Source organism: Sturnira hondurensis, unplaced genomic scaffold, assembly GCF_014824575.4.
Source record: "Sturnira hondurensis isolate 20B ecotype Veracruz unplaced genomic scaffold, ASM1482457v3 Scaffold0022201, whole genome shotgun sequence".
Classification (NCBI taxonomy): domain Eukaryota; kingdom Metazoa; phylum Chordata; class Mammalia; order Chiroptera; family Phyllostomidae; genus Sturnira; species Sturnira hondurensis.
Genome location: NW_028094832.1, coordinates 3,842,620 through 3,855,710, shown reverse-complemented (window position 1 = coordinate 3,855,710; position 13,091 = coordinate 3,842,620). Strand labels below are relative to the sequence as shown.

The window sequence follows — 13,091 nt, the reverse complement described above, 5'->3', positions numbered from 1 at the left end:
GGAAGTCTTTATCCTTTTTATTCCAACTGTGTGGTCTTTAGGTATCTTGCTCATTTTTTTCAGCTAGCACATTTATACTATTGTAGTGTTTACCTTTAGCCCTGAGATCTTAGCTGCCAAAATGTAATTTTTTAAAAGATTTTATGTATTTATTTTTAGAGAGAGAGGAAGAGAAGGAGAAAGATAGTGAGAGAAATATCGATGTGTGGTTGTCTCTCATGTGCCCTGCCCTGGGGACCTGGCCTGCAACCCAGGCATGTGCCCTGAGTGGGAATTGAACCAGTGACCCTTTGATTCACAGCCTGTGCTCAATCCACTGAGCTACACCAGCCAGGGCCAAATTATGGTTGTTTTAATGACTCTAGATCTTACTTGCTTGTCCCATTTTAGTAGAGCCAAACCAAGAAGAACCCTCTTGAGTATTACCATGTGTCAGTATTTGCAAGTCACTACCCATGCCAGTTTTTAGGGTTTGGTTGTCTTTGTGGAGATTGTCACATTCAATGGCCAGTTCCTAAGAGTCATAATAATCCCTTTTTTCCTGAAAACCAGAAGGATAATTTGAGTGGGAGATTGAAAAAAATAATTTTTCCTAATTTCTCTCTATATTGTAGGTCTCAAATGTGATATATAATAAGATAAATATGCAATTTTGAGTTGGGACATAGATGCATTTTAAGGTATAATAGGTTTCCTGAATTAATTCAAACATTGAAACCACAACGGTTCATATTTTCTTTGTGAAATTGAAGTGGTAAAAAATGACTTATATAATATTAGACTATCTCTTCTATTATTGAAAGAGTACCAATAATTTGGGATTAGTAAATTAGGATATGTTAAATTCACACATGCTTTTCTAGTGAGTGCAAGGCAGAAATGCTTGACCTATATTCCCTTTTTCTTTTGCTTTATTTCTCTACATCATTATCTTTATGTAGGCATTCCTATGGTCCATCTTGATTTCCTTCCCATTCTGCTTATTATCACCATCTGCAAAGGTTAGAAGTCAGAGAATATGTTATGCTCGAAAGAGGATATGTGTTGTGTCTTCCTTATCTCCGAGCCTGGTGACTGCTAGAGCTTAGATGTTAGCTGCTGGTTGAGTGAGAGGGGGAGATCTGTGCTGCCAGACAGCATTGTTAAGTTTCAGCAGTAGCATCTTCTCTATCCCTCCTGAATGTGAAGTTTGGCATTGGAGTGCTTTTTGGCCTTACGAGAAAACGTACTTGCTAATGCAACTTAAATAGCCAACCGGGAGAAACCAGAGCTGCCTAGTGAGCCAGAGATACACCCTTTTCATTTAAAGGCAGCTGAAAATAAGTTTGGCAACATAAGTGGAACAGCTTACCATCCCTACAGAGGCAAAGACCAGGTAGAAGGACATGGAAGGATCAGTAGGCTCTGTGCAGTGGTGATTGATTGGCAATAGTTTCTCAGTGTACCAACTCTTAGCATATTCATAATGTAGAGAGTTAACCGTATAATGTGTATAAATAAATATATAGAGTATATTAACCTGCTGGTATATGGATGCTCCCAAATCAAGATGATGGAACAGAAACATGGAGGAAAATAAGATGTTCCATACTCATCTGCCTTTATCTATCTATCTATCTATCTATCTATCTATCTGTCATCTAACTTATCCAACTATCTACCTGCCTGTTTTCTCCCTTGGAATACTTCAGACTTTCATTTGCATCCTGTAGCACTTTTTGCTGCCTTTCTTACAAAACAGAGATGAATAGCCACTGACCCCATGGCCTCATCTTGACTTAACGTGCTTCAGACCTTAGCTAACTGCTTTTGAGGCCAAGTGCAGTGACAGTAAAGGCCTCGATTCTGGCACCGTGTGAGCTGGTGATGAGTGTTAGCACGGCTGCACACTGACTTTGTGTCCTGGACACCTCCATCTTTCCCAGCATCTTCCTCTGTGAAATGGTGATCACCATAATAATGCTTACCCAGCCTGGGTATTGGGAGGGTTAGGAGAGCCAATTCATAGAAATTGTTTGGAAGAGTGCCTGGTGCTCTTTGCTGTCACTTGGTGCCAGAAGGAGTCTATTTTCGTCCCAATATTTTTATTTCAGAGATAGAAAAAGAGTCCCTACAAGCAGTCTTGGGAAGTGTCATCATTTACCATAATACTTAAATCAAGGATATTGCTAAAGTTACTGTTTTGAAATCGAATTATCTTGGGGTGCCTTGTGCAGGTTTCTGTGGATGATCGCCTTAAACAGCTTCAGGAAGCCCACAGGGATTTCGGACCATCGTCTCAGCATTTTCTCTCCAGTAAGTACCGATACACTTGACTGACCTCAGTAATCGAATGGATCAGCGTGCTTTTTCACTCAAGAAGCCATATTCTTTGCTGTAAATAGATGTGCTTATATGTAAGTATATAAAAAGGATATATTAAAATTAATGACAATATTGTTCATTGTTCTTTATTTGTAATAACCTGGTCCTAACTCATAAGGCTTTGAAGTGGAGCCCAAGTAACTTGTCTTTAGCTATGGCTCAACCAGTAGGTTCCCTGAACCATCTGTGATGATAACTACTGTATATCATTTCATCAGTGCTATGTCAAATGCAAAGTTTGTGAATTTGTTCACAATGAAGAGATCATCTTTATATATTTAAAGATTTGAAATTAATTTTTCTCCTTCAAAAGTGTTTATTAGTTTAAAATGCACCTGCACCTTTCATAGGGAAACTTCATTCCCCACAAATTTTTACACGAGAAGTCTTGGTTTATTGGGCTCACTGAGATCATATTTAGCTTTCTTTCTGGTCAGGCAATTGCACACTTAGCCAAACCACATATGTAGATTTTTATGTAGTATTCCCCAACTGAATTTTTTTTCATTTTAGGGACTAGTGGTGAGACCTTGAGGAAATAATTGGGGCTTCTAATTTCTCATTCACTTCTGAGGAAACTAGAGCACGTAGGAGTCACCAGATCGAAGTNTTCCCTGAACCATCTGTGATGATAACTACTGTATATCATTTCATCAGTGCTATGTCAAATGCAAAGTTTGTGAATTTGTTCACAATGAAGAGATCATCTTTATATATTTAAAGATTTGAAATTAATTTTTTCTCCTTCAAAAGTGTTTATTAGTTTAAAATGCACCTGCACCTTTCATAGGGAAACTTCATTCCCCACAAATTTTTACACGAGAAGACTTGGTTTATTGGGCTCACTGAGATCATATTTAGCTTTCTTTCTGGTCGGGCAATTGCACACTTAGCCAAACCACATATGTAGATTTTTATGTAGTATTCCCCAACTGAATTTTTTTTTCATTTTAGGGACTAGTGGTGAGACCTTGAGGAAATAATTGGGGCTTCTGCTTTCTCGTTCACTTCTGAGGAAACTAGAGCACGTAGGAGTCACCAGATCGAAGTTGAAAAAAATACAGGGTCCGGCACAGACAACATCCCTTCTTTATTACAAAACCTTTTCTTACAGAATCATAAGCATGCAATTCTGTAACACAACAATATCACACTCAAGCACACCATGTGACATTTTAGGTGAAACGTTCAAAATAAACCTGTAAATTGTTATGCCCATGCTATTACCCTGCCAGCCATACTCAGTCAGGCCTTACTTCTGCTGGACCCTGTCGAAATAGTTCTGCTTTTTACCAGAACGGCCATCCCTGAAAGCTGATTTCTTTATCTTAAAATTACTGCGGTAACACTTGTTTCCTCTGATCACCTTGAAAATTAAACAAAAAAACATAACCGACTTACACCAAGCACCTAACACAGTTCTTGGTGCAAATGCTTTTGCTAAATGTTAATTCCTTTCCTTTCATTGTCTCTGGCAAACATATGTAAGAAAACAGTTTACTTAATTCAATCTACATGAAGTTTATAACTTAAGGTGAAGCTGACTTCCCAATTATGATAGCTTCTTTGTATCTATAACCATAGAAAGAACTGAAGTAATACCATGTCCTCCAACCTAATTGATTACAGTTATGTACTCTCTTAACCTTTTGTCATGGCTGGTAATCTCCTTTACCTCAATTAAAGATCAGGTTTTCCTTTCCCAATTTCAAGAATATTCCTCATCTGTCAAACCCTGCCCTTCCCGCCCTGCACATCGAGTGCCTCGACCTCCCCCCGCCTTTCTCCCTGTCCTTGACTCCCTCTGTCCTTCCCCTCCCTCCACCTCCCCAGCCCGTTTCACACACATGAGCTGTTGGATCATCTGTTTTGAGTGATTGGTAGTCCTTCTAGAATATCCTGTTCACCTGGATGGCAGGACGCAGTTCCAAAGTTTGGCCACCAATGCTGACAAAGTAAATAGCTTTGCAGTCTCCTCATTGGGTATGAATCACTCCAGATTTCTTACACTTACTTTTATAGAATATAAACTTATGTGCTAAGACCAAATTAAAGAGGAATTTAACAAGGAAATGAGACTCTATTTACAGTTCTGTTATAAAGGTTTAGTCATCTATTAGCACTGATGAAACCCTATACTTTTACCTAGGAACTATCTTTGACCATAAAAATCAAACTCATTTTCCTTAGGAAATGAAACATTGTAAAAACCGTGACCCCCAAGCACATTGCCTTTTATCATCCAACACCAGCCCAAGGAGCTCAGAGTAATTCGAATCAAAACAATTATTAGAATGAATCAAGCAGTGTAAACAAAATCCCAATTAATAAACTTAACGATTGTTATCCCTTGCTGCTTAGAATCTTTGGCTTTATTGTATGTCTTGGATGTCAGCCCTGGAAGGAGCGTGTTTAGTTAGGCACAAACTAGAAACTGACCCATTAGCCTGGTGCCAGCAATGACATGAGGTTGCTCTAGTGAGAAATGTAATATACCTAGTTCCACATTTTCATCCCCTTTCTGTACTTTCATGCATATAGTTGGAGAAGAGAGTCCTTATATTTTATAAAGAGAGGGAGAATTGTCAAATAGAAAAATCACTGAACCGGCAGTCTGAAATCCTGAGATCACGTCTGAGCTCTGCCATTTACTAAGGAGGGTTATTCCATCTTTTGAGTGTTTAGTTTCTCATCGATCAAATAAATGCATCTTGTTGGCTTCCTTATCAATAAATAGATTAAAAAATGCTTTGCAGAGTTAAGAATACTCTATATTTTTAAGGTGCTAATGTGACATAAAATTCAGAAGAGAATCATTGGTGAAAACTGGTTCCATGAGAGTTTAGTATTCATTGCGGTTTTATTATTTTTTCAAATTTGCTTGCTTGTGAGTACAAGGGTCCCCAACCACTGGGCATTGGACCAGTATCAGTCCGTGGCCTGTTAGGACCTGAAAAGCACTAAGTTTTAAACTGTGTTGACGATAAGCAATAACAGTTGATTGTTTTAAAAAGTATTTTTATCAATAGGTTCAATTAGTGAGAGGTAGCATTGGAAATTGATCCCGCGTTGGTCTCTCCTTGCTTTGAATAACTTTTAAAAGTGACTCTGTTTGGCTTGCAGATTTCATAATTATGGGAATCCAGAGCAGTTCTCACTGAATTTGTTGTAAAACATGCTCAGTGGTTGCACATTAAGGCTGTGGGGTTAGCGGTGGCTCCAATAACCTCCCTTTGTTTCCTCAGCTTCCGTCCAGCTGCCGTGGCAAAGATCCGTTTCTCATAATAAAGTGCCCTATTACATCAAGTAAGTTGATTTCCATTCTCCTTTATGAACCAAGAAAATAAAGTTGTGTTGATAACTTAAGAGGCTTTTTCTCCTATAACTTTTAAAAGTGGAAGTCGGTCCTATTTCCTGAAGGAAATTATGTATCTATGTATTTATACAGATAGTATATATATTTAATATTTGAACAAAATTAGTTTAAAAATCAGAGAGATGATTGTAGCTTATTAAGGTAGGGCTATAATGGTGTGTTTAGCTGACTTTTGGGAGCAAATATTAAAATATTTTGGGAACATGACTGAATTTCTAAATACTCTTGACATACAGAGGTTGCTCAAACTGTATTGATTCTAAAGCATTTTTTATTTCTCCCCAGACATCTATTTCAAAAGTGCTTGTACTCTTGTCATTTTAATCTGCCAAAAGAAACAGTGTTATTATCATGAAAAAGTTCAGTATTCCTTTGATTTTTGGAAGTTATCAGCAATTTGAGTTTAGGTTTATTTATCCTTCATTTTTGTGGTCAGTGTCTCCTTTTTACACATGAAGTTTCTCCTCATTGTGTAACCTTTTCTAAACTTTGTATCACTTACACAGGGTCAGGTTAGGATTTGATCCTCGGCTGAATCTATGTGTTGTCATAGACAGAATGATAAAATACAACTTTTCCAGTCCCTTGAGGTATAAAGTAGCAAAGCTATTGATTGAGGACATGACCAAGTGATGAAGAGTCTAGTTGACTCTATTTCATGTGTAAAGTAAATAGCATCATAGTTATGGGGGAAATGCTGACTTATTTTATCAGGGGACAGCTATGTCTCAGATCAGCTGAGTGACCTCAAGCAAGATGGGAAAAATCTGTGGGCCAATTTTCCTTTATATCCTTCCTAAAACAGCATGTGCTTTCTCCAGAATCCATGCCAACAATAATAATCTACTCTTCCAAAATGCCTCTTCCTGAGAAATTGTGTGAAGTCAGGACTTTTTGGAAGAGTATTTCCTTATGAAGGCTTTACTGTGTCTGAGATGTAGCCTCAGGCTAAAAAAGATAAGTCATTTTATGGTAACACTTAACAGATGTAATAAACAATATGTGTTACATTGTCTTAAGGGGAATTTAATACTTTTATCAGTGTGCAATCTGGAGTGTGCTGAGTTGTGGTAAAACTCAGGGATAGATGTCAGATTCGTGCAAGCATAAATGGGAAGAAATCTGAGGTTGGGAAAATTGATGTGTTTCTTGAGGGAAGATGTGATAATCTGATGGGAACTCACACTTTTTAGTTTGAAGTTTTCATAATAATAGTAATGATGATGATGATGATGATGATAATAATGGAGAATTTTGATTTACTGAGTGAATATTGCTGTAACACGAAGATGATGTGTTACATCCCGGATGTGACTATATTATGTTACATAAAGGTGAGCGGCTGCAGGCAGGAGCCAGTGAGTGCGGGCAGCCTCTGGAAGCTGGAACAGGCAAGGAAGTGTCATTCTTTCTTAGAGCCTGCAGAGAGGAGCATAGGCCAGACAATCTTGATTTTAGGCCGTGGAGATACTTATATTGTGGTAATTTGTTACAGCAGCAATAGAAAACCAGTACACGTACAAAGTCTAGAAGTCTGTGTGTCCTGCAGCCGGTCAAGGCTGGCGGGTTCACTCTGGAATTGGGCAGAGGAATAAAAGTCACCAGGCCATTGGGGTGTCTGATGTGCCTTTATTCACGGGTGGGTGAGCCACTCATGTAGCAAGCCACCATGTCCCCAGCGGGGAAGCCCTACCCCCTTATATACTAAATGCACACAAAGCCAGCAGGATGCCAGGATACATTATATAACACAGCATGATTCTGCGCGTGCGAGCCCACTCAGTGTTACAGGGATGCAGTTTATCAGACCCAGTCTCAAGGCGATGGGAATGCTGCTTAGTTCCCCAGACATCTGGGCGAGGGAGCAGGACTGACTTCGTTTGCCCTACACGATGCATGTTAATTAAAATTAACTTATTGAATTAACCTAGAATCCTGCCTCATCTGATTTTTCTAAAAATGTGAACTGGATCCAGTTGGAGTTCTTAATGGGGCAGACTGGGAGAGTAAAGGCTGGTTTATCTGGTATCTGTCTCATTGGCGAAGGCATTTTAACCAGCTCTCCAATGCATATAAAATAACTGATGGCCGATATTTAAACGACGGCCTGCAGCACCCTAAAGCATCTTCAACATCATGAGTGAAAGATTGGCTTTTAAAAAATATATGTACACACACACACATAGTGTTAGTGTCAAAGAGCTTTTTAGGGCTTTCAAATGTTTAGAAATTTGACCATGTCTATAGTACGCACTCTCTTCTTTTTAAAAATCTCGTTTCACCAGAATCTTGCATTATTAGCTCTGTTGTATAACTCATCACTTTATTTCCCCATAAAGAAGGAACATCAATCTTGAGAGGTAGATTTATGTGAGCCAGTATTTCCAGATGAAGAATTGTTAGGAAAACAAAATTGAATTCCAAAATAAATTAATAAGCAAGTAAAAGATGAATGAAAAGGCCTTTAATATGTACTTGTTTTGCATGGCTGCACAAGTAAGCAGAAGAATAATGTTAAAAGCAAATTTAGCATAAATTTCATGCAAGCGGTTTTTCCTGGAGTATGTTAGAATGTATTAATTTAACTAAAAAGAAAATAATTTTAAGGTAGAAATGTAGATGTTGTCAGTATTGAGGTATGCAGTTTTATACACTCTAATGTCAGAGTAGAGCAAAAAAAATTAAAAGGAGAATGGGAAGGACAGATTATTTTCATGTCACATTTTAATTTTCCAAATTAGTTAAAACATACTTTGATGGCTCCCTAATGCATTTCTCTCTTTCTAGGTAATTCTTTATTACTATTTGAAGGTATACCGCAATGGTACCATAACTGATTTGTTCCTAGAAAATGACAGAATATAGGAGTATATGAAGTATAAATACCTCTGTGTTAATATCTGAAGTTGAAACTCCTATTTAACTTCACATTTGCTGCCTCTGAGGCAGACTTTCTGGAACTGGTCTGGTTGTTTTCCTTCTCTAGTTAGTCCATTGACAGCTCCTTGTTCTATCCAAGTTTGAGAACCTTTGACACGCCTCTGGCTGCTTTCACAATATGAGAAACCCACCATGAAAGCTAGATCTTTCTTTTGAATTTTTAGTCATGTGTTTGCTTTTTGCAAAGTTGTTTATTTCCTCAAATAAAAGTCACCCCACAGGGAGTTTTAGGTACAAAGGGAATGGTGAATAAAGGCATTGGATTGAACTTTCCTAGAATGTCATCTTAATCTTATAAAACTTACTGCTTTTCATTTTGTTCCAGAATAATTGATAATAATAGTAATGGTAATAAGATTAATGATAATAATAATAATAAAAGCCATGACCGGTGAAAATAATGATCATTATCATAAATTATTGTTTGCATGTTCATTTGGCAGCCACTGTGCCTGGGTCCTCTCCTCTAGTCTCACAGTGGCCTGGGGGCATGGAGGTGCTCTCATTACCCCCACTTCCAGGCAAGGCTTAGCTCTCCAGCACACATAGCCTGCTTGAGATCACAGAGCCGATGAATGGACGAAGAGCTGATGTTTAAACCCAGGGACCAGCTCCAGCTTCTGAACTCCTCAGCACTATGCAGGATCGCCTCCTGCCCCCCGCGTGTTGAGGTAGAGAACAGAAATTTCTGGTCACAGGAACCAGTTTGGATAGGATGAAGGATTATATTTAAGAAGGAGCAATCAAGTGGGGAAAATATGAGCAAACATCTTTTTTTTCTGTACCATAGACTCGCTGTCATTTATTATACACCTACTGTGTGCCAGCATTAAGCATGAAGCTATCTAAGGACAAAGCCCATGCTTTCTCCAGCGCTCCACACTGCCCTGCTGTTTCTGTGGGATAATACGTTTCAGGAAATTTTACACTGAGATCTGGTAAAGGACAAGAGTGCTTTTCCGTAGAGAGGAAAGTGTCAGTCCCCACCATTCTGCCTTTCACATCCTGACAGTTCCAAGTTAGGGAGAAGGACTGAGGCCTTTCATTTCTTTCCTCATTCTCATGCTCAGGAGAATTCTGCCGTTCTGTCAACAAAGCTGGCTTTTGAGTAGATGGCCCCATACCATGTGCAGCCTGTCAGGAAGCCATACTGTGTCATAGAATTTAGTAAGGTGGCCCTGATGGGTGTGCCTTAGTGGATAGAGTGCCAGCCTACGAACAAAGGGGTCACTGGTTCGATTCCCAGTCAGGGCGCATGCATGGGTTGCAAGCCAGGTCCCCAGTGGGGGGCGTGTGAGAGGCAACCACACACTGATATTTATCTTCCTCTCTTTCTCCCTCCCGTCTTCTCTCTCTAAAAGTAATCAGTAAATAAATCTTTAAAAAAGAATTTAGTAAGGTGTAGTAAAGAAATAGGTGTTCTTTCTTCCCTTACTGTGTCTTCTCTAAACCTCAGTGCATGACTGGTCAGTAAGCCTTAGTCTTGGTACAGGTGATTGCTCTTCCAACAGGCTTCATGCTCACATCTTATTGCTCTGTTTTCCCCCCTAGAATCAGGCATGCAAGCCTTCGTTCTCTGTAGGATCCTAAGTGTAGTCCCACACACCGCTTTCACATGAACACTTTAGTAATCTTTGATTTTATGGACCATACCCACCACATTCTTTAAAGCTGACATTTCTCAACAGTACAGAGGCATTAACTAGTCTGTATCTGTAAACACGGCTACCGCACATCTTCTGACTCATTCTAACCCCCTTAAGAGCAGATCTTTTCGAGATTTTCCTCAATTTATTACATCTTCTTTGTATTTTCCTTTTTGGTTTTTGTGTCCATTGTGGCCAGCTTTGCAGAACTCTCTTAGATACCCTTCTTGCCCACCAGGGGCACCTTCTACTGCCCCAATCCATCAAATTTCTGAAAAGTGATGAATTTGTAGTTGTAAATGAAATCTTGAAGAACCAGTAGCTGTTTTTTATATAGTTGTACTGTTTATTTCTATAAACTGCATATGCTGATCTGGATATGTATTTACAGTCTCAGGGAGAGAATTAATGCTTATTTCTTTAAAGGAATCATGGACCCCCCTTAGATGATGTAGGGAAAACAATTCTTCCCTAAATAAGAGCAGAGAAAAGAGGCAGCAATGAGACCCAAATAATAGGAAAGTTGGAGCGAACAAAGGTATGACTATAACAGGGAAGGAAGGAAGGAAGGAAGGAAGGAAGGAAGGAAGGAAGGAAGGAAGGGCACTTCAGAGGTCATAGATAACTCATTCTAGAACAAAATAAATCCATAACTAAGATATAATGAGCAATGAAAGATAAATGTAGCTTTCTCCAAAAGGCTTTCTACAGGAGTCTTCTTTCTCTTCCTCTTCCATCAGGATGAGAAGGGCATCCTTCAGTTTCTGATTTTTACCTGGAGCTCTTTGGGCACACTTTGGGGCACTTCCCTGGAGTGGAGCTTTAATGATAAGGACATAAATGAAGTAGCATAAGAGAACATACTGGAGAGTCTATTTTTCCAAGAAATGGTCTGTACCTCTACCTTTATTGAAAATAAATATTTAAAACTCCCAGGGCCAACTCTGCTGATGAGGTAAGAACGAAATGGCTTTATGAGAGAATGCAAGTCCCTGGGGATCTCTGACCCTCCAGGGCTTGGAGGCAGCTTCAGACAAATGAGCAGACCCTGGCTAACCAGCAACTAAGCAGCCGCCAGCCTGCCCTGCAGCAGCCGGACACTGGCAAACCATAGTTGGGCATCTGCCACTGGATTTACCAGTGTCCTGGCTATTGAGATAATTTAGGTAAAGTCGACATCGTCTTGGAAAGACATTGCCCATTTCATGACTTAGGAAGGTATTACCTATACATCACTGGGACTAGAGGTATTACTATAAAGTGGAATGTTGGCCTGGGAATCTTCTCAATTACTCAGTTCCATTGCATTATAATAGCATGATGAGACTCGCTGTATCGCTTGAGTTTTAGGGTCAGGGATACAATCAATGAAAGTTTACCATAGGTATGGGTGAGATCATTGTGGGGCCGTTATGGGAGGAAAAGTGATATCTGTATTTTAATTTGTAAAGATAATATTTCTAAAATAGTCCTTAATATTAACAGAAGTAAGAATTATAATTACTAATTAAATTGTCAAATAGAGTATCTTTTTCTGTACTGTTTATAAAATGAAATGATACAATAAAAGATTCAATACAACCATACACAAAAACATAGAATTAATTTCACTTTTAAAATACAGGTGAGAGATAAAGTAGTAAATTTTTTAAAAGCCTGCATGACATAAGTTCGATTTAAAAGAGAAGCTAAAAGGATACAATGCTAAATTTAACTCTGATAGGAACATGACCCTGGGGTCAAACCCCCAGGCCGGGGCGTGTAGGACCCCCAGGGCCAGCAAAACCACAGGCCTATGACAGCGTTGATTGATGGCTGATTGTACGGAGCTTGCTGGTCTAGGGAGAGGACAGCTAGGGTTGGGGGCGGGGAGCTTCCTAAGAGTTCTGGGCCCAAGGAGAGGTGTTGCCAGATCAGAGGGCCCCTGCGTTTGTTGAGTGCGCTCATGTTCTTTCTTCCAGACCATCTCTCAGTGCCCTCAAAACAAGTGTCACCTGTCCCTCCACACACACCCGAGCACTTCAGTTCTGATCATTGATTCCACTAATTTACCTAAAAATAAACACCAGCAAGCCTTGCCTTATAGTCCTGTAACAAATGTTCTGTCAACAGTGCCTGGACTGTTGACGTTTGTATTTGGGGGTGTGCTCCAACCTCTGTTTCTGTACAGCCCTTGACATGCTGTGTCTACTGCTGAGGGATTATTGTAAGGGCAGTTTGTGGTCAGATCCAACAGATTTCGGGTTATCCAGTGTTTGTGATCTACTTTTCCTGCCTTGTGTCTTCATTATTATGATAAGCTAATGGCATTTTTTAAAGGAAGACTGTATGCTTTTATAATTTCTATTACCAAGTAGAAGCATATATCTTATTTGGATTTTAAACAAGTTTTTTTTTTGTTCTTAAAATGTTGGCATTAAAAGTTTTTTCCCTTGGATATATACTTATGTTTCCAAAAGTATAACCTTGCATTTTTTTTTTGCCTTTAAAAGCCTATAGTACAGTAGAAAGTGTTTGTGGAAGTTCTTGAAGTTCCCTATAACCCGAGGAACATAAAATTTTACTCCCCACACAGCTCCCTATCTATGCTTCCATCCCCTCGCCAGGGGCCCCAACTCAGACACACCCCCAAACACACACAGAGGAATAATCAGCATTCCTGATGGAAGTATGCCGAATTCTTCATATATTCTGGTCCCAGTGAAACAGAGATTTGAGGGGATGATGAATCCCAAAATGAAAGATTCACAGAGATTTACCTCTTA

The 13,091-nt window shown here is 39.3% G+C and overlaps 1 protein-coding gene across 8 annotated transcripts in view; it reads left to right on the top strand.

Moving 5' to 3' along the window:
• The window catches only part of UTRN (utrophin), a 451,811-nt gene that overhangs the window by 356,774 nt on the left and 81,946 nt on the right, over positions 1–13,091 (top strand). For all 8 annotated transcript variants that reach the window (XM_037034777.1, XM_037034776.1, XM_037034775.1 and 5 more), the window contains 2 exons: positions 2,217–2,295; positions 5,610–5,670. In XM_037034777.1, coding sequence (XP_036890672.1) covers positions 2,217–2,295; positions 5,610–5,670 — 140 coding nt within the window. The remainder of the gene's footprint in view (positions 1–2,216; positions 2,296–5,609; positions 5,671–13,091) is intronic.